General features: G+C 46.5%; 1 protein-coding gene across 1 annotated transcript in view; it reads left to right on the forward strand.

Annotated features, from left to right (window-relative positions):
* Positions 1-22,260, forward strand: part of LOC135518965 (tensin-1-like) — a 511,087-nt gene that overhangs the window by 406,962 nt on the left and 81,865 nt on the right. Inside the window, 7 exon segments of the mRNA XM_064943949.1 lie at positions 1,796-1,967; positions 2,184-2,357; positions 2,586-2,650; positions 11,125-11,208; positions 11,909-12,021; positions 12,105-12,165; positions 19,550-19,625. Of these exon segments, the coding sequence (XP_064800021.1) occupies positions 1,796-1,967; positions 2,184-2,357; positions 2,586-2,650; positions 11,125-11,208; positions 11,909-12,021; positions 12,105-12,165; positions 19,550-19,625 (745 nt within the window).

The following is a 22,260-nucleotide window of genomic DNA, read 5'->3' on the forward strand; positions in this document are numbered from 1 at the left end:
CGTGTCCTCTCTCTGTCTCTCTCTGTCTCTCTCTCTCTCTCTCTCTCTCTCTCTCTCTCTCTCTCTCTCATTGCATCTGTCCTACCATGATATGGCACGGGGTCCCTCTGATGTCTCTCTCTCTCTCTCTCTCTCTCTCTCTCTCTCTCTCTCTCTCTCTCTCTCTCTCTCTCTCTCTCTCTCTCTCTCTCTCTCTCTCTCTCTCTCTCTCTCTCTCTCTCTCTCTCTCTCTCTCTCTCTCCATCTCATTACATCTGTCCTACCATGATATGGCACGGGGGTCCCTCTGATGTCTGTCTCTCTCTCTCTCTCTCTCTCTCTCTCTCTCTCTCTCTCTCTCTCTCTCTCTCTCTCTCTCTCTCTCTCTCTCTCTCTCTCTCTCTCTCTCTCTCTCTCTCCTCTCATTACATCTGTCCTACCATGATATGGCACGGGGTCCCTCTGATGTCTGTCTCTCTCTCTCTCTCTCTCTCTCCCTCTCTCTCTCTCTCTCTCTCTCTCTCTCTCTCTCTCTCTCTCTCTCTCTCTCTCTCTCTCTCTCTCTCTCTCTCTCTCTCTCTCTCTCTCTCTCTCTCTCTCTCTCTCTCTCTCTCTCTCTCTCTCTCTCTCTCTCTCTCTCTCTCTCTCTCTCTCTCTCTCTCTCTCTCTCTCTCTCTCTCTCTCTCTCTCTCTCTCTCCCCATCTCATTACATCTGTCCTACCATGATATGGCACGGGGGTCCCTCTGATGTCTGTCTGTCTGTCTCTCTCTCTCCCTCTCTCTCTCTCTCTCTCGCTCTCCCCATTTCATTACATATGTCCTACCATGATATGACACGGGGGTCCCTCTGATGTCTGGCTGTCTGTCTGTCTGTCTCTCTCTCTCCCTCTCTCTCTCTCTCTCTCTCCCCCCATTTCATTACATCTGTCCTACCATGATATGACACGGGGGTCCCTCTGATGTCTGGCTGTCTGTCTGTCTGTCTGTCTCTCTCTCTCTCTCTCTCTCTCTCCCTCTCCATCTCATTACATCTGTCCTACCATGATATGACACGGGGGTCCCTCTGATGTCTGGCTGTCTGTCTGTCTGTCTGTCTGTCTGTCTGTCTCTCTCTCTCTCTCTCTCTCTCTCTCTCTCTCCCTCTCTCTCTCTCCATCTCATTACATCTGTCCTACCATGATATGGCACGGGGGTCCCTCTGATGTCTGTCTGTCTTTCTGTCTGTCTGTGTCTCTCTCTCTCTCTCTCTCTCTCTCTCCCCATTTCATTACATCTGTCCTACCATGATATGACACGGGGGTCCCTCTGATGTCTGTCTGTCTGTCTGTCTGTCTGTCTCTCTCTCTCTCTCTCTCTCTCTCTCTCATTACATCTGTCCTACCATGATATGGCACGGGGGTCTCTCTGATGTCTGTTTGTCTGTCTGTCTGTCTGTCTGTGTCTGTCTGTGTCTCTCTCTCTCTCTCTCTCTCTCTCCCCATTTCATTACATCTGTCCTACCATGATATGACATGGGGGCCCCTCTGATGTCTGGCTCTCTCTCTCTCTCTCTCTCTCTCTCTCTCTCGCTCTCTCTCGCCATCTCAAATTCAAAATATGTTTTATTGGCATGAAAGAGACTCTGATGTTACCAAAGCAAATGCTATAAAGTAAATACAAGTAGTCTACTGTCTTTAACTTGTGATTCAACTTGTGATGGAAGATCTCCCTACTCTCACAATTTAATTAATTTAATTCACAAAGCTTTATTGCCATGGAAAGTGTAAAACGTTTTCTCCCTCCCTCCCTCCCTCCCTCCCTCCCTCCCTCCCTCAGGAGTGTGAGTCTGCTACAGGCCCTGGAAGAGAACTATGAGTTGGACCTGGTCTACATCACTGAGCGGATCATCTCAGTGTCCTTCTCCAGCTCTGCGGATGAGAACAGCTACTCTGCAAACCTCCGCGAGGTGGCTTCCATGCTGCGCTCCAAACACCAAGACAACTACCTGGTGAGGGCCACCCCACTGATCTAGGATCAGCTCACACTACCAATTCATAGGCTTTCCTTTTAAGGGGTGGAAACAAAAAAGCTGACTGTAGATCTGTATCATCCTGAAGTTTCTCCTGTAGACACTGATCTAGGATCAGCTTACCCTCTGTCATTTTACTCTCTGTAGAAAATAATAAAAAGGAACTCAATGAGATGAAACACATTGCTCTTTCAGCTCTTCAACCTCAGCGAGAAACGCTGTGACATCAACCAGCTCAACCCAAAAGTGTTGGACTTTGGCTGGCCGGACCACCACGCGCCTGCCCTGGATAAGATCTGCACTATCTGTAAGGCTATGGACAGTTGGCTGAGTGCAGACAGTCACAATGTAGTAGTGATACACAACAAGGTGAGATACTGTGTGATACTGTACTGTGCTAACTAAAGCCCTCTCAAGCATGTTGAGGAACAATAGCGCTGTCATACACATACAGTATCAGACCCTTTGTATGGTTTATGCTGCTCAGAGACAGTAGACGGCCGTCCTTTTCCTTTCCCAATAGATAGCTTCTGAATGACCAATATGTGAAAGCAATACTTCCAGATTGGTAATCCTTGTTTGATGTTGTCTCTGTAGGGGAACCGAGGGCGAACAGGAGTGGTGGTGGCAGCATACATGCATTACAGCAACATATCAGCCAGGTAAACACACATCCTCACACTTAACAGCACTTAATTATAACAAAGCAGGCCCTAATTAAGTCAATGCAGATAAAGCAAGACAGCACTGCGAGTTCACTAAAATGACAACGTCCGCGAAGAGGAGCAGCTTTCTGGGTTTTCATCTATCTGCTATTATGTCAATGGATGTATTGGGGCCATTGGATGTATTGGGGCCATTGGATATATTGGGGCCATTGGATGTATTGGGGCCATTGGATGTATTGGGGCTATTGGATGTATTGGGGCCATTGGATGTATTGGGGCCATTGGATATATCGGGGCCATTGGATATATCGGGGCCATTGGATATATTGGGGCCATTGGATATATCGGGGCCATTGGATGTATCGGGGCCATTGGATATATTGGGGCCATTGGATATATCGGGGCCATTGGATATATTGGGGCCATTGGATGTATTGGGGCCATTGGATGTATTGGGGCCATTGGATGTATTGGGGCCATTGGATATATCAGGGCCATTGGATATGTCGGGGCCATTGGATATATCGGGGCCATTGGATATCTCGGGGCCATTGGATATATTGGGGCCATTGGATATATTGGGGCCATTGGATATATCGGGGCCATTGGATGTATCGGGGCCATTGGATATATTGGGGCCATTGGATATATCGGGGCCATTGGATATATTGGGGCCATTGGATGTATTGGGGCCATTGGATGTATTGGGGCCATTGGATGTATTGGGGCCATTGGATATATCAGGGCCATTGGATATGTCGGGGCCATTGGATATATTGGGGCCATTGGATGTATTGGGGCCATTGGATGTAGTGGGGCCATTGGATATATCGGGGCCATTGGATATATTGGGGCCATTGGATATATTGGGGCCATTGGATTTATTGGGGCCATTGGATGTAGTGGGGCCATTGGATATATCAGGGCCATTGGATATATTGGGGCCATTGGATGTATCGGGGCCATTGGATTTATTGGGGCCTTTGGATGTATTGCAGCCATTGGATGTATTGGGTAATTGGATGTAATGCGTAATTGAATGTATTGGGGCCGTTGGATATATTGGGGCCATTTGATATATTGGGGCCTTTGGATGTATTGGGTAATTGGATGTAATGCGTAATTGAATGTATTGGGGCCCTTGGATGTATTGGGGCCATTTGATATATTGTATTGCAGCCAATGGAAGTATTGGGGCCATTGGATATATTCAAATCAAATCAAATCAAATGCATTTGTCACATACACATGGTTAGCAGATGTTAATGCAAGTGTAGCGAAATGCTTGTGCTTCTAGTTCCGACAATGCAGTAATAACCAACAAGTAATCTAACTAACAATTCCAAAACTACTGTCTTATACACAAGTGTAAGGGGATAAAGAATATGTACATAAAGATATATGAATGAGTGATGGTATAGAGCAGCATAGGCAAGATACAGTAGATGGTATTGAGTACAGTATATACATATGAGACGAGTATGTAAACAAAGTGGCATAGTTAAAGTGGCTAGAGATACATGTATTACATAAAGATGCAGTAGATGATATAGAGTCCAGTATATACGTATACATATGAGATGAATAATGTAGGGTATGTAAACATTATATTAGGTAGCATTGTTTAAAGTGGCTAGTGATATATTTTACATCATTTCCCATCAATTCCCATTATTAAAGTGGCTGGAGTTGAATCAGTGTGTTGGCAGCAGCCACGCAATGTTAGTGGTTGCTGTTTAACAGTCTGATGGCCTTGAGATAGAAGCTGTTTTTCAGTCTCTCGGGCCCAGCTTTGATGCACCTGTACTGACCTCGCCTTCTGGAAGATAGCGGGGTGAACAGGCAGTGGCTCGGGTGGTTGTTGTCCTTGATGATCTTTATGGCCTTCCTGTAACATCGGGTGGTGTAGGTGTCCTGGAGGGCAGGTAGTTTGCCCCCGGTGATGCGTTGTGCAGACCTCACTACCCTCTGTAGAGCCTTACGGTTTATGACATTTATGAAATGTATTGAGGCCATTGGAATGATTTGGGCCATTGGATGTATATTCGTAATTGAATGTATTGGGGCCATTGGATGTATTGTATTGCAGCCAATGGAAGTATTGGGGTCATTGGATGTATTGAGGCCATTGGAATGATTTGGGCCATTGGATGTATTGGGGCCATTTGATATATTGTATTGCAGCCAATGGAAGTATTGGGGTCATTGGATGTATTGAGGCCATTGGAATGATTTGGGCCATTGGATGTATTGGGGCCATTGGAATGATTTGGGCCATTGGATGTATATTCGTAATTGAATGTATTGGGGTCATTGGATGTATTGGGGCCATTTGATATATTGTATTGCAGCCAATGGAAGTATTGGGGCCATTGGATGTATAGAGGCCATTGGATGTATATTTGTAATTGAATGTATTGGGGTCATTGGATGTATTGGGGCCATTTGATATATTGTATTGCAGCCAATGGATGTATTGGGGCCATTGGATGTATTGGGGCCATTGGATGTATTGGGGCCATTGGATGTATTGGGGCCATTGGATGTATTGGGGCCATTGAATGTATTGGGACCTTTGGATGTATTGGGGGTCACAGTCTCTTGACACTAGCATCACTTTTTTAACAGTTAAAATAGAGTCCTTTGAAGAGGTCTATAGATATGAGTGAGCGCTACACCCACATAAAATAATACTTTTAGTATACTATAGTCTAAATACTGTAGTATTACTATATTCATATACATATATTTTTGCGTACTTTACTGGGGAGGCAGGAAGCCTGGGCCAGTAACCGAAAGGTTGCTGGTTCAAATCACCGAGCTGACTAGGTGAAAGATCTGTCAAATTGCTCTGGATAAGAGCATCTGCTAAATGACTAAACATTTATAAATGTATACTATAGTATTCACTGTAGTGTTTTGGCGGACATGACTGTAGTATAGTGTAGTATTCACTGTAGTGTTGTGCAGCCATGACTATTGTACACTGAACAAAAATATAATCGCAACAATTTCAAAGATTTTACTCAGTTGCAGTCCATATAAGGAAATCAGTCAATAGAAAAAAAGTCATTAGGCCCGAATCTATGGATTTCACTTCACTGGGAATACAGATGTGCATCTATTGGTCACAGATACCTTAAAAAAAAAGGTAGGGGTGTGGATCAGAAAACCAGTCGGTATCTGGTGTGAGGCACAGCCTCATGCAGCATGACAGATATCCTTAACAGAGAGTTGATCAGGCTGTTGATTGTGGCCTTGGGAACATTGTCCCACTCCTCTTCAATGGCTTTACGAAGTTGCTAGATATTGGCGGGAACTGGAACACCCTATCGTACATGTTGATCCAGAGCAACCCAAACACGCTCAATGGGCAACATGTCTGGTGAGTATGTAGGCCATGGAAGAACTGTGACATTTTCAGCTTCCAGGAATTGTGTACAGATCCTTGCAACATGGGGCCGTGCATTTTCACGCTGAAACATTATTATTATTATTATTATTATTATTTTATTTCACCTTTAACCAGGTAGGTTTAACCAGGTAGCTGGACCAAAGGAAAGAAACAATACGTATTCAAAAACAACCCTAAGCTAGACTAGCCTACTTTAACAACAGCTAAGTAACTAACCAAAAATACAGTGGGTGGTCCACCCAGTTCTAACTAGTGTATTTAACAAAGTTTACCAACGGGTAGTGTATGCCCATGGGCGACTTGCCTTGGTTCCCCCTTTTCCCACCAGCAAACAAACACCATAACCAAAAACAATACTCACAGGTGATGACAAAGTGCTATGGAGGTGCTCAAACAAAAGAGAGGTCAAGACACAAAGAGAGAGTGAAACAGAGACCTACAGACATGGCATTACAGAGAGATTGAGCTCTACAGCAAACAACTGACAGGGTTTTTAAACAAAGGGAAAGGAATGGTGATTGGGTAGGAAACAGGAGGAGGTGTGTCTTCTGATTGATGATTTTCACCTGTGAGGGGAGAGAAAAGAAACACACACAGGATACTTGTATCTGTAACAGTCAATATCCAGTGTGTGCAAATGAAGTAAGCTTATTTTTTTTTTACTAGGCAAGTCAGTGAAGAACAAATTCTTATCTTCAATGACAGCCTAGGAACAGTGGGTTAACTGCCTGTTCAGGGGCAGAACAACATATTTGTACCTTGTGAGCTCAGGGATTTGAACTTGCAACCTTCTGGTTACTAGTCCAACGTTCTAACCACTAGGCTACCATGCTGCCCCTAAGATTAGGGAGGTAAGGCACTAAATCGGCCATATTGCCGAAATAATTACAATTTAGCAATTAAACACTAGAGTGATACAGATGTACAGAATGTGAATGTGCAAGTGGAGAGACTGGGGTGCAAAGGAGCAAAAAAACAAAAACGATATGGGGATGAGCTAGTTGGGTGGGCTATTTGCAGATGGGCTATGTGCAGGTGCAATGCTAGTTAAGATGCTCTGACAGCTGATGCTGAAAGTTAGTGAGGGAAATATGAGTCTCCAGCTTCAGTGATTTTTGCAATTTGTTCCAGTCATTGGCAGCAGAGAACTGGAGGGAAATATGTCCAAATGGGGAATTGGCTTTGGGGATGACCAGTGAGATATACCTGCTGGAGTGCGTGCTACAGGTGGGTGTTGCTATGGTGACCAGTGAGATATACCTGCTGGAGTGCGTGCAACAGGTGGGTGTTGCTATGGTGACCAGTGAGATATACCTGTTGGAGTGCGTGATACGGGTGGGTGTTGCTATGGTGACCAGTGAGCTGTACGTGCTGGAGTGCGTACGGGTGGGTGTTGCTATGGTGACCAGTAAGATATACCTGCTGGAGTGCGTGCTACAGGTGGGTGTTGCTATGGTGACCAGTGAGATATGCCTGCTGGAGCACGTGCTACGGGTGAGTGCTGCTATGGTGACCAGTGAGATATACCTGCTGGAGTGTGTGCTACAGGTGGGTGTTGCTATGGTGACCAGTGATATATACCTGCTGGAGTGCGTGCTACAGGTGGGTGTTGCTATGGTGACCAGTGATATATACCTGCTGGAGTGCGTGCTATGGGTGGGTGCTGCTATGGTGACCAGTGAGCCGAGATAAGGCAGGGCTTTACCAAGAAAATACTTATAGATGACCTGGAGCCAGTGAGTTTGGCGACGAATATGAAGCGAGGGCCAGCCAACGAGAGCATACAGATCTCAGTGTTGGGAAGTACAGTATATGGGGCTTTGGTGACAAAATGGAAGGCACTGTGATAGACTGCATCCAATTTGCTGAGTAGAGTGTTGGAGGCTATTTTGTAAATGACATTGAGGATTAGTAGGATAGTCAGTTTTACGAGGGTATGTTTGGCAGCGTGAGTGAAGGATGCTTTGTTGCGAAATAGGAAGTCGATTCTAGATTTAATTTTGGATTGCAGATGCTTAATGTGAGTATGGAAGGACAGTTTACAGTCTAACCAGACACCAAGGTATGTGTAGTTGTCCACATATTTATATTAAGTCAGAACCGTCCAGAGTAGACGGGTGGGCAGGTGCGGGCAGTGATCAGTTGAAGAGCATGCATTTAGTTTTACTTGCATTTAAGAGCAGTTGTAGGCCACAGAAGGAGAGTTGTATGTCATTGAAGCTCGTCTGGAGGTTTTTTAACACAGTGTCCAAAGAAGGGCCAGAAGTATACAGAATGGTGTCGTCTGCATAGAGGTTGATCAGAGAATCACCAGCAGCAAGAGCGACATCATTGATGTACACAGAGAAAAGCGTTGGCCGGAGAATTGAACCCTGTGGCACCCCCATAGAGACTGCCAGAGGTCCGGACAACAGGCCATCCAATTTGACACACTGAACTCTTTCTGAGAAGTAGTTGGTGAACCAAGCAAGGCAATCATTTGAGAAACCAAGGCTATAGAGTCTGTCGATGAGAATGCGGTGATTGACAGAGTCGAAAGCCTTAGCCAGGTCGATGAATACAGGTGCACAGTACTGTCTTTTATCGATGGCGGTTATGATATCATTTAGGACCTTGAGTGTGGCTGAGGTGCACCGATGACCAAATCGGAAGCCAGATTGCATAGCGGAGAAGGTACGGTAGGATTCGAAATGGTCGGTGATCTGTTTGTTAACTTGGCTTTCGAAGACCTCCGAAGGGCAGGGTAGAATAGATATAGGTCTGGAACAGTTTTGGTCCAGGGTGTCTCCCCCTTTAAAGAAGGGGGTGACCTCGGCAGCTTTCCAACCTTTGGGGATCCTAGACGATACAAAACAGAGGTTGAACAGGCTAGTAAATAGGGGCAACAATTGCGACAATTGCGGCAGATAATTTTAGAAAGAGAGGGTCCAGATTGTCTAGCCCAGCTGAATTATAGGGGTCCAGCTATCTGGATTTGGGTGAAGGAGAAGTGGGGGAGGCTTGTGCGAGCTGCTGTGGGGGGTGCAGGGCTTTTGACCTGTGTAGCGGTAGCTAGGAGGAAAGCATGGCCGGCCGTAGAAAAATTCTCGATTATCGAAGATTTATCGGTGGTGACAGTGTTTCCTAGCCTAGGAGGAAACTCTTATAACATGAGGTGATGGCGGCAGATGAATGGCACCTATGGCCTCAGGATCTCATCACGGTATGATGCTGTATTCAAATTAACATAGATAAAATACAATTGTGTTCATTGTCCATAGTTAATGTCTGCCCATACCATCACCCCACCGCCACCGTGGGGCACTCTGTTCACAACGTTTACTCCATGTGTAACTCTGTGTTGTCTGTTCACACTGCTATGCTTTATCTTGGCCAGGTCGCAGTTGCAAATGAGAACCTGTTCTCAACTAGCCTACCTGGTTAAATAAAGGTGAAATAAAAAAATAAAAAAAAATTGACATCAGCAAACCGCTCGCCCACATGACACCCGCCATCTACCTGGTACAGTTGAAGCCAGGATTCATCCGTGAAGAGCACACTTCTCCAGCATGCCAGTAGCCATCAAAGGTGATCATTTGTCCACTGAAGTCGGTTACGGTGACAAACTGCTGTTAGGTTAAGACCCTGGTGAGGATGACGAGCACACAGATGAGCTTACCTGAGACGGTTTCAGACAGTTTGTGCAGAAATTCTTCAGTTGTGCAAACCCAAGGTTCCATCAGCTGTCTGGGTGACTGGTCTCAGATGATCCCACAGGTGAAGAAGTTGGGTGTGGAAATCCTGGGCTGGCGTGGCTACACTTGGTCCGCAGTTTTGAATTATTGGAAACAGCTCTGGTGGACATTGCTGCAGTCAGCATGCCAATTGCTTGCTCCTTCAAAACGTGAGACATCTGTGGCATTTTGTTGTGCGACAAAACTGCACATTTTAGAGTGGCCTTTTATTGTTCCTAGCAGAATGTGCACCTGTGTAATGATCATGCAGTTTAATCAGCTTCTTGATATAACACATATATCACCTCATGTCAGGTGGATGCATTATCTTGACGAAGGAGAAATACTCACTAACAGGGATGTAAACAAATGTGTGCACAGAATCTGAGAGAACTACAAACACACAGAATTTGAGAGATTTCTGGGTTATTTTATTTTGGCTCATGGAACATGGGACCAACACAGATAAATAACACATTTACATGAGTACACCAAATTACTTCTTAGATCAGTTACTTCCACTAGATAGCTTTCTGAAATACAGCAGTGTTTTCACAGAGATTCAGCTGATCAAGTTCACAAGATGTCCAAAAACGGTGAGAAACGTTGCTGTACTTATTTTCCAACCTGTGTTTCTTATGCTCTGGTTGAGATGTTCCCCTCATTAAACAGTAGGCATAGTCTGGTAGTTGTGCCATGTTAGCTAACCCTTGTCGACAACTGTTGCTTCAATATACTACAGTCATGTCCACGAAACACGACAGTGAATACTACAATATACTACAGTCATGTCCACAAAACACTACAGTGAATACTATATTATACTACAGTCATGTCCACGAAACACGACAGTGAATACTACAATATACTACAGTCATGTCCACGAAACACTACAGTGAATACTATATTATACTACAGTCATGTCCACGAAACACTACAGTGAATACTATATTATACTACAGTCATGTCCACGAAACACTACAGTGAATACTATATTATACTACAGTCATGTCCACGAAACACTACAGTGAATACTATATTATACTACAGTCATGTCCACGAAACACTACAGTGAATACTATATTATACTACAGTCATGTCCACGAAACACTACAGTGAATACTACAGTATACTACAGTCATGTCCACGAAACACTACAGTGAATATTATAGTTTACTTCAGTCATGTCCGCAGAAACACTACAGTAAATACTATATCATACTACAGTCATGTCTGCAAAAACACTATTGTGAATGCTATACAGTCATAGCTGCAAAAACACTACTGTAAAACGTGTGTGGGTATGAGTTCTGACGAGATGTTTGTCGCTATGTGTTTAGTGCCGACCAGGCCCTGGACAGGTTCGCAATGAAGAGGTTCTATGAAGACAAAGTACTTCCTGTGGGTCAGCCGTCTCAGAAGAGGTCAGTTTTCTTTCACTTCCTGTCTGACCTCTCTACTTCCTCTTTGACCCCACTATCATTTCTTGTTTCATGTCTCTTTATGTTTTCGGTCCCAGAGTGAAGGGAGATACTCGACCAATAGAGTTCACCTTACTCTCCAAACCACTCTCTTTGTCTTTCTTTCAATTTATTGACATTTACTGTAGCGGCAACAGAGGCCTCCTGTCGCGTCCTAATTGGGTCCTTTTGCGTCCTAATTTATACAGCTAAGGCAATGTCTGATTCATCCGTAGACTGAACATCATAAGTGACTATGCATGATGTAAGCTTCTGTTGTTGTCTTTGCAACGCTTATAAGTAGAGATAGCATGTCCAGTTTACAATGATGGTAAATGTTTTTCTCTCAATCCTTTTCTTCCTTGCCTTCTCCTGTCTCCCTCTCTCTCTCTCTCTCTCTCTCTCTCTCTCTCTCTCTCACCTGTCTCTCTCTCTGTCTCTCTCTCTCCTGTATCTCTCTCCCTCTCTCTCCTCTCTCTCTCTCTCTCTCTCTCTCTCTCTCTCTCTCTCTCTCTCTCTCTCTCTCTCTCACCTGTCTCTCTCTCTGTCTCTCTCTCTCTCCTGTATCTCTCTCTCTCTCTCCTGTCTCTCTCTGTCTCTCTTTCTCCTGTATCTCTCTCTCTCCTGTCTCTCTTTCTCTCTCTCTCTCCTGTCTCTCCCCCAGGTATGTACAGTACTTTAGCGGCCTTCTTTCTGGGAATATTAAGATCAACAACAAACCCCTGTTCCTTCACCACGTCATCATGCACGGCATCCCCAACTTTGAGTCCAAAGGAGGTGAGAGTTGACACGTGCACACACACACACACGCACGCAAGCACGCACGCATACTTACTCAGTGTACTGCGATTGCTTTTCAGGTTGTCGCCCTTTCCTCAAGATCTATCAGGCCATGCAGCCAGTCTACACATCTGGGATCTAGTAAGTACACATGCACACGCACACGCACATGCACACGCACACGCACACACACACACACACACACACACACACACACACACACACACACACACACACACACACACACACACACACACACACACACACACACACGCACACGCACACACGCACACACAGTTTACACCAGTAAATCCATTGTGTGCTTGCCACACGTTATTATGTTTAGCTAGCCTCCCCAGGCCCAGTCTCTAGTTCCCCAGGCCCAGTCTCTAGTTCCCCAGTCTCTAGTTCCCCAGGCCCAGTCTCTAGTTCCCCAGGCCTAGTCTCTAGTTCCCCAGTCTCTAGTTCCCCGGGCCCAGTCTCTAGTTCCCCAGGCCCAGTCTCTAGTTCCCCAGTCTCTAGTTCCCCAGGCCCAGTCTCTAGTTCCCCAGGCCTAGTCTCTAGTTCCCCAGGCCCAGTCTCTAGTTTCCCAGTCTCTAGTTCCCCAGGCCCAGTCTCTAGTTCCCCAGGCCCAGTCTCTAGCTCCCCAGTCTCTAGTTCCCCAGTCTCTAGTTCCCCAGGCCCAGTCTCTAGTTCCCCAGGCCCAGTCTCTAGTTTCCCAGGCCCAGTCTCTAGTTCCCCAGGCCCAGTCTCTAGTTCCCCAGTCTCTAGTTCCCCAGGCCTAGTCTCTAGTTCCCCAGGCCCAGTCTCTAGTTTCCCAGTCTCTTGTTCCCCAGGCCCAGTCTCTAGTTCCACAGGCCCAGTCTCTAGTTCCCTAGTCTCTAGCTCCCCAGTCTCTAGTTCCCATGCCCAGTCTCTAGTTCCCCAGGCCCAGTCTCTAGTTCCCCAGTCTCTAGTTCCCCAGCCCCAGTCTCTAGTTCCCCAGGCCTAGTCTCTAGTTCCCCAGTCTCTAGTTCCCCAGGCCCAGTCTCTAGTTCCCCAGTCTCTAGTTCCCCAGGCCCAGTCTCTAGTTCCACAGTCTCTAGTTCCCCAGGCCTAGTCTCTAGTTCCCTAGGCCCAGTCTCTAGTTTTCCCAGTCTCTAGTTCCCCAGGCCTAGTCTCTAGTTCCCCAGTCTCTAGTTCCCCAGGCCCAGTCTCTAGTTCCACAGTCTCTAGTTCCCCAGGCCTAGTCTCTAGTTCCCTAGGCCCAGTCTCTAGTTTCCCAGTCTCTAGTTCCCCAGGCCTAGTCTCTAGTTCCCCAGTCTCTAGTTCCCCAGGCCCAGTCTCTAGTTCCCCAGTCTCTAGTTCCCCAGGCCCAGTCTCTAGTTTCCCAGTCTCTAGTTCCCCAGGCCCAGTCTCTAGTTCCCCAGGCCCAGTCTCTAGTTCCCCAGTCTCTAGTTCCCCAGTCTCTAGTTCCCCAGGCCCAGTCTCTAGTTCCCCAGCCCCAGTCTCTAGTTCCCCAGTCTCTAGTTCCCCAGGCCAAGTCTCTAGTTCCCCAGGCCCAGTCTCTAGTTCCCCAGCCCGTCTCTAGTTCCCCAGGCCCAGTCTCTAGTTCCCCAGTCTCTAGTTCCACAGTCTCTAGTTCCCCAGGCCCAGTCTCTAGTTCCCCAGCCCCAGTCTCTAGTTCCCCAGTCTCTAGTTCCCCAGGCCCAGTCTCTAGTTCCCCAGGCCCAGTCTCTAGTTCCCCAGCCCCAGTCTCTAGTTCCCCAGCCCCAGTCTCTGGTTTCACAGCACCAGTCTCTAGTTCCCCAGGCTCAGTCTCTAGTTCCCCAGGCTCAGTCTCTAGTTCCCCAGCCACAGTATTTAGTTCCCCAACCACAGTCTCTAGTTCCCCAGACTCTAGTTCCCCAGCCTCGGTCTCTAGTTCCCCACCCCCAGTCTCTAGTTCCTCTGTCTCTAGTTCCCCATTCCCTCTCCAGTTCCCCAGCCCCAGTCTGTAGTTCCCCAGGCCCAGTCTCTAGTTCCCCAGCCCCAGTCTCTAGTTCCCCAGCCCCAGTCTCTAGTTCCCCAGCCCCAGTCTCTAGTTCCCCAGTCCCAGTCTATAGTTCCTCAGTCTCTAGTTCCCCATCCCCTCTCCAGTTCCCCAGCCCCAGTCTCTAGTTCCACAGCCCCAGTCTCTAGTTCCCAACCCCAGATTCGAGTTCCACAGCCCCAGGTTCTAGTTCCCCAGACCCAGTCTGTAGTTCCCCAGCCTCAGCTGTTCCAGCCTAGTGTTATGATCAGTATTAGTGTTATTAGTAACTTGAGGAGCCAGTGAAATAAGTCCAGAACATTACCCTCAGCCAGAACATTACCCTTATCCAGAACATTACCCTCAGCCAGAACATTACTTTCAGCCAGAATATTACCCTCAGTTAGAACATTACTTTCAGCCAGAATATTACCATCAGCCAGAACATTACTTTCAGCCAGAACATTACCCTCTGACAGAACATTACTTTCAGCCAGAACATTACCCTCAAGCAGAACATTACTTTCAGCCAGAACATTTTACCCTCAGCCAGAACATTTTACCCTCAGCCAGAACATTACTTTCAGCCGGAACATTACCCTCAGCCAGAACATTACCCTCAGCCGGAACATTACCCTCAGCCAGAACATTACCCTCAGCCAGAACATTACCCTCAGCCAGAACATTACTTTCAGCTGGAACATTACCCTCAGCCAGAACATTACCCTCAGCCAGAACATTACCCTCAGCCAGAACATTACCCTCAGCCAGAACATTACTTTCAGCCGGAACATTACCCTCAGCCAGAACATTACCCTCAGCCAGAACATTACTTTCAGCCGGAACATTATCCTCAGCCAGGAAATTACCCTCAGCCAGAACATTACCCTCAGCCAGAACATTACCCTCAGCCAGAACATTACCCTCTGACAGAACAGTACTTTCAGCCAGAACATTACCCTCTGACAGAACATTCTCTCAGCCAGAATGTTACCATCAACAAGAACATTACCCTCAGTCAGAACATTACCCTCAGCCAGAACATTACTTTCAGCCAGAATATTAACCTCAGCCAGAACATTACTTTCAGCCAGAATATTACCCTCCGCCGGAGCATTACCCTCAGCCAGAACATTACTTTCAGCCAGAACATTACCCTCTGACAGAACATTACTTTCAGCCAGAACATTACCCTCAGCCAGAACATTACTTTCAGCCAGAACATTTACCCTCAGCCAGAACATTTTACCCTCAGGCAGAACATTACCCTCAGCCGGAACATTACCCTCAGCCGGAACATTACCCTCAACCAGAACATTACCCTCAGCCAGAACATTACCCTCAGCCGGAACATTACCCTCAGCCGGAACATTACCATCAACAAGAACATTACCCTCAGCCAGAACTTTACTTTCAGCCGGAATATTACCCTCAGCCAGAACATTACCCTCAGCCGGAACATTACCCTCAGCCGGAACATTACCCTCAACCAGAACATTACCCTCAGCCAGAACATTACCCTCAGGCAGAACATTACCCTCTGACAGAACAGTACTTTCAGCCAGAACATTACCCTCTGACAGAACATTACTTTCAGCCAGAACGTTACCCTCAGCCAGAACATTACCCTCAGCAAGAACATTACCCTCAGCCAGAACACATTTACATTTAAGTCATTTAGCAGACGCTCTTATCCAGAGCGACTTACAAATTGGTGAATTCACCTTCTGACATCCAGTGGAACAGCCACTTTACAATAGTGCATCTAAATCATTAAGGGGGGGTGGTGAGAAGGATTACTTATCCTATCCTAGGTATTCCTTGAAGAGGTGGGGTTTCAGGTGTCTCCGGAAGGTGGTGATTGACTCCGCTGTCCTGGCGTCGTGAGGGAGTTTGTTCCACCATTGGGGGGCCAGAGCAGCGAACAGTTTTGACTGGGCTGAGCGGGAACTGTACTTCCTCAATGGTAGGGAGGCGAGCAGGCCAGAGGTGGATGAACGCAGTGCCCTTGCTTGGGTGTAGGGCCTGATCAGAGCCTGGAGGTACTGCGGTGCCGTTCCCCTCACAGCTCCGTAGGCAAGCACCATGGTCTTGTAGCGGATGCGAGCTTCAACTGGAAGCCAGTGGAGAGAGCGGAGGAGCGGGGTGACGTGAGAGAACTTGGGAAGGTTGAACACCAGACGGGCTGCGGCGTTCTGGATGAGTTGTAGGGGTTTAATGGCACAGGCAGGGAGCCCAGCCAACAGCGAGTTGCAGTAATCCAGACGGGAGATGACAAGTGCCTGGATTAGGACCTGCGCCGCTTCCTGTGTGAGGCAGGGTCGTACTCTGCGGATGTTGTAGAGCATGAACCTACAGGAACGGGCCACCGCCATGATGTTGGTTGAGAACGACAGGGTGTTGTCCAGGATCACGCCAAGGTTCTTGGCGCTCTGGGAGGAGGACACAATGGAGTTGTCAACCGTGATGGCGAGATCATGGAACGGGCAGTCCTTCCCCGGGAGGAAGAGCAGCTCCGTCTTGCCGAGGTTCAGCTTGAGGTGGTGATCCGTCATCCACACTGATATGTCTGCCAGACATGCAGAGATGCGATTCGCCACCTGGTCATCAGAAGGGGGAAAGGAGAAGATTAATTGTGTGTCGTCTGCATAGCAATGATAGGAGAGACCATGTGAGGTTATGACAGAGCCAAGTGACTTGGTGTATAGCGAGAATAGGAGAGGGCCTAGAACAGAGCCCTGGGGGACACCAGTGGTGAGAGCGCGTGGCGGGAGACAGATTCTCGCCACGCCACCTGGTAGGAGCGACCTGTCAGGTAGGACGCAATCCAAGCGTGGGCCGCGCGGAGATGCCCAACTCGGAGAGGGTGGAGAGGAGGATCTGATGGTTCACAGTATCGAAGGCAGCCGATAGGTCTAGAAGGATGAGAGCAGAGGAGAGAGAGTTAGCTTTAGCAGTGCGGAGCGCCTCCGTGATACAGAGAAGAGCAGTCTCAGTTGAATGACTAGTCTTGAAACCTGACTGATTTGGATCAAGAAGGTCATTCTGAGAGAGATAGCGGGAGAGCTGGCCAAGGACGGCACGTTCAAGAGTTTTGGAGAGAAAAGAAAGAAGGGATACTGGTCTGTAGTTGTTGACATCGGAGGGATCGAGTGTAGGTTTTTTCAGAAGGGGTGCAACTCTCGCTCAGCCAGAACATTACCCTCAGCCAGAACATTACCCTCAGCCAGAACATTACCCTCTGACAGAACAGTACTTTCAGCCAGAACATTACCCTCTGACAGAACATTACTTTCAGCCAGAATGTTACCCTCAGCCAGAACATTACTCTCAGCCAGAACATTACCCTCAGCCGGATCATTACCCTCCGCCGGAGCATTACCCTCAGCCGGAACATTACCCTCAGCCAGAACATTACTCTCAGCCAGAACATTACCCTCAGCCGGAGCATTACCCTCCGCCGGAGCATTACCCTCAGCCGGAACATTACCCTCAGCCAGAACATTACCCTCAGCCAGAACATTACTTTCAGCCAGAATATTACCCTCAGCCAGAACATTACTTTCAGCCAGAACATTACCCTCTGACAGAACATTACTTTCAGCCAGAACATTACCCTCAGCCAGAACATTACCCTCTGACAGAACATTACCCTCAGCCAGAACATTACTTTCAGCCAGAATATTACCCTCAGCCAGAACATTACTTTCAGCCAGAATATTACCCTCAGCCAGAACATTACTTTCAGCCAGAACATTACCCTCTGACAGAACATTACTTTCAGCCAGAACATTACCCTCTGACAGAACATTACCCTCAGCCAGAACATTACTTTCAGCCGGAATATTACCCTCAGCCAGAACATTACCCTCAGCCGGAACATTACCCTCAGCCAGAACATTACCCTCAGCCAGAACATTACCCTCAGCCGGAACATTACCCTCAGCCAGAACATTACCCTCAGCCAGAACATTACCCTCTGACAGAACAGTACTTTCAGCCAGAACATTACCCTCTGACAGAACATTACTTTCAGCCAGAACGTTACCCTCAGCCAGAACATTACCCTCAGCAAGAACATTACCCTCAGCCAGAACATTACCCTCAGCCAGAACATTACCCTCAGCCGGAACATTGCCCTCAGCCAGAACATTACCCTCAGCCAGAACATTACCCTCAGCCAGAACATTACTTTCAGCCGGAACATTACCCTCAGCCAGAACATTACCCTCAGCCAGAACATTACCCTCAGCCAGAACATTACCCTCTGACAGAACAGTACTTTCAGCCAGAACATTACCCTCTGACAGAACATTACTTTCAGCCAGAATGTTACCCTCAGCCAGAACATTACTCTCAGCCAGAACATTACCCTCAGCCGGAGCATTACCCTCCGCCGGAGCATTACCCTCAGCCGGAACATTACCCTCAGCCAGAACATTACCCTCAGCCGGAACATTACCCTCAGCCAGAACATTACCCTCAGCCAGAGCATTACCTTCAGCCAGAGCATTACCCTCAGCCAGAACCTTACCCTCAGCCAGAGCATAGTGGTCAAGATCTACTACGCTGATCATACATCTAGCTAACTGATGCGTGAATGTAAAAGAGGTGTGTGTCTGTGATTGGTGTCGCGTTCAAAACAGTTACCCGTGTGTGTGTTTGTGTGTGTTTATAGTGGTGTCGCATTCAAAACAGTTACCCGTGTGTGGGTTTGTGTGTGTGTTTATAGTGGTGTCGCGTTCAAAACAGTTACCCGTGTGTGTGTTTATAGTGGTGTCGTGTTCAATACAGTTACCCGTGTGTGTGTTTGTGTGTGTGTTTATAGTGGTGTTGTGTTCAAGAGAGTACGACATGTTTTTGTGTTTCTGTGTTTGGTGTGGAGTGGAGTGGAGTGTTGATTCGTTGTGTGTGTTGGTTGATAGCGTGATGGTGTGGTGTGTTCACAAGGCTCTGTTTGTGTGTTAGTTGATCGCGTGATGGTGTGGTGTGTTCACAAGGCTCTGTGTGTGTTGGTTGATAGCGTGATGGTGTGTTCACAAGGCTCTGTTTGTGTGTTGGTTGATCGCGTGATGGTGTGGTATGTTCACAAGGCTCTGTGTGTGTTGGTTGATAGTATGATGGTGTGTTCACAAGGCTCTGTGTGTGTTGGTTGATAGCGTAATGGTGTGGTGTGTTCACAAGGCTCTGTGTGTGTTGGTTGATAGCGTGATGGTGTGGTGTGTTCGCAAGGCTCTGTTTGTGTGTTAGTTGATCGCGTGATGGTGTGGTGTGTTCACAAGGCTCTGTGTGTGTTGGTTGATAGCGTGATGGTGTGTTCACAAGGCTCTGTTTGTGTGTTGGTTGATCGCGTGATGGTGTGGTATGTTCACAAGGCTCTGTGTGTGTTGGTTGATAGTATGATGGTGTGTTCACAAGGCTCTCTGTGTGTTGGTTGATAGCGTAATGGTGTGGTGTGTTCACAAGGCTCTGTGTGTGTTGGTTGATAGCGTGATGGTGTGGTGTGTTCACAAGGCTCTCTGTGTGTGTTTCCAGTAGTGTCCAGGGAGACAGCCAGACCAGTGTCTGCATCACCATTGAGCCAGGCCTGCTGCTGAAGGGGGACATTCTGGTAAGCACCATCAGCTCCTCCCTGAGTGACATGGAGAAGTATGACATGTTCTGTACATAGCCTTTGCGAGTGTGTAGTGTGGTATGCATTGTCCCCCCTAGAAATAAGGAGATAGTGGATTGACCTCTGTCATTAAGACGGAATGCAATTTATTGTGTCCAAATACAGTATGTTTGTCCTTAAGACTTTTATAGTCCCCATTAATAAAACAACAGGGCTGTAAAAACTAGAGGACAGTTGGCATGAGCCCTATACCTCAGTTTAACTACCCTCATTAGCACACGATATCCAGGCTGTAAAATAGCATGTCCAAATGACTTCCTCTTCAAGACCAGACTGGAAATATTAGAGTTTTAAGACAAGAAGAAGAAGAATAGTTTGTTGTCCATTCTCCCGACACAGAGACATGTAGCTTCAGTTTCCTAGGCTATCAGCCACTGATTCATGTGGCATGTACAAATCAAGGCAATTTAATAGAAGCACTCACCGAAGTCAATATCATTTGGGCCCCAACAGACTGTAGCAGCGGGCCTGTAGCTACATATGAAGATACTGATGTCAGGACCTCTCATTTAAAAAAAACTATATATAAAAACATTAAAAATATATATTGCTGCAGTTTTCGTCTTGTTATAATTCCCTGACAGTTACTCGAGTAGCCTCCCACTGGGCAAAAACTGGTTGAAACAACGTTGTTTTTACTTAATTTCAGCAACAAAAATGTATTTGATGACATTGAATCAACAGGAAAAACTGATTGGATTTGCATAGTCATCGACGTAAGGGAATTTCATATGTTTTTCACCTAACTTTAACCTAAATCCAATGACATGGTTCATTTTTTTGCTGAATTCACTTTACAACTCAACCAAATTTAAATCAAAACTAGAAGTGGAACTGATATCTGTGCCCAGTAGGCATTGGTAAATAGCCTAGTTAGTCTAGCCAGCTATCAAAACTTGTATCATGACCGAATTACCAACCGGGCATGCAGGGCACGTGCCCAGGGGCCCTGATTTCCAGGGGGCCCCCATTGATTTTTTTAGTCACTCTCACTCAGACATCATATTAACATGGCATAGGTCATGGCAGAATGTGTAGAATTGCAGAAAATTAGATTTTAAAATTGTAAAAATGTCTCCCCAAGCCATGGCAAAATGTGTAGAATTGCAGTAAATTAGCTTTAAAACGGCAAAGTAAATAACTATATAATCTGTAAAGCAAACGTATTTGTTAACATTTCTCTAATAAAATGTCACATGGAATTACGCTGGAGAGACGAAGCAGGTACGGGGAGTCAAACATGTAATAAATAACGGACATGGAACGAGACAGGAACTGGTCAGCAAACAGGTAACACAAACAAAAGACAATGAATCAGCAGGTAACTGACAAATATAGGGGAGGAAATACAGATGAGTGAGTGAGTCAAGGTGAGTCCAATTTTGCTGATGCACGTGACGAGGGAGGGCAGGAGTGCGTGATGCAGGGAAGCCTGGCGCCCTCAAGCGCCTGGGGAGGGAAGAGCGGGAGCAAACGTGACATAACATATTTGTTCTGCCTCCGTACGCATTCCATTATAGTTTTTAATCCCCGTCCTGAGTTAATGTGAGTTAATGTGTAGCGGCTAATTGCATAGCTAATAGGCTGTGTGTTTGTAGACTGACCAGAGTTTTCTATTAATTGTATAGAAATGCAGTGGATGAGCATCAACTGCCCCCTTCTCCCCATAATATGACATTGTCTTTAAAAACTGTTCTACTTTACTTCTTGACTAAATTATAGCTGTAGTCACAGGGGCAGGTTTTCATGCATTGTGTTTTCTGTTTACAACATGTCAACATATCAACGCTGTCAACATGTTTTTTGCCTTTATGATCTAGCATATTTCATATTGAAGGACTGAATCAGTTTGTCATTGTGTCTTTTTCATCCGCTTCTCCTCAAACGAGGCTCACTAGCATCCCCCCCCCCCAGCACCCCAGTGGGAGGAATATATATCCCATGGCACCACACAACAGCCACAGGCCATTTGTTTCCTCTCTTACCTCATCTAGAGTTGTTTTTTTGTCTCTGCAAATAAAATATGTTTTAGTTCCTTCAACTTCTACCCAATGGATTAATCACAGCTGAGGAAGGCTGGTTCATGGAAGTGAACGTTTCCGTCATGTGCTGAGGACATTTATCCAGACTAAATGCTGTGTTTCACTTCACCTCCAGTTGAAGTCGGAAGGTTACATATACTTAGGTTGGAGTCATTAAAACTCTTTTTTCAACCACTCCAAAAATGTATTGTTAACATTTATAGTTTTGGCAAGTCGGTTAGGACATCTCCTTTGTGCATCACACAAGTACTTTTTCCAACAATTGTTTACAAACAGAGTTTTTCACTTATAATTCACTGTATTACAATTCCAGTTGGTCAGAAGTTTACATACACTGAGTTGACTGTGCCTTTAAACAGCTTGAAAAATTGCAGAAAATGATGTCATGGCTTTAGAAGCTTCTGATAGGCTAATTGACATCATTTGAGTCAATTGGAGGTGCACCTGTGGATGCATTTCAAGGCCTACCTTCAAATTCAGTGCCTCTTTGCTTGACATCATGGTAAAATAAAAAACAATCAGCCAAGACC

The sequence above is a fragment of the Oncorhynchus masou genome, chromosome 29 (assembly GCF_036934945.1).
Source record: "Oncorhynchus masou masou isolate Uvic2021 chromosome 29, UVic_Omas_1.1, whole genome shotgun sequence".
Lineage (NCBI taxonomy): Eukaryota > Metazoa > Chordata > Actinopteri > Salmoniformes > Salmonidae > Oncorhynchus > Oncorhynchus masou.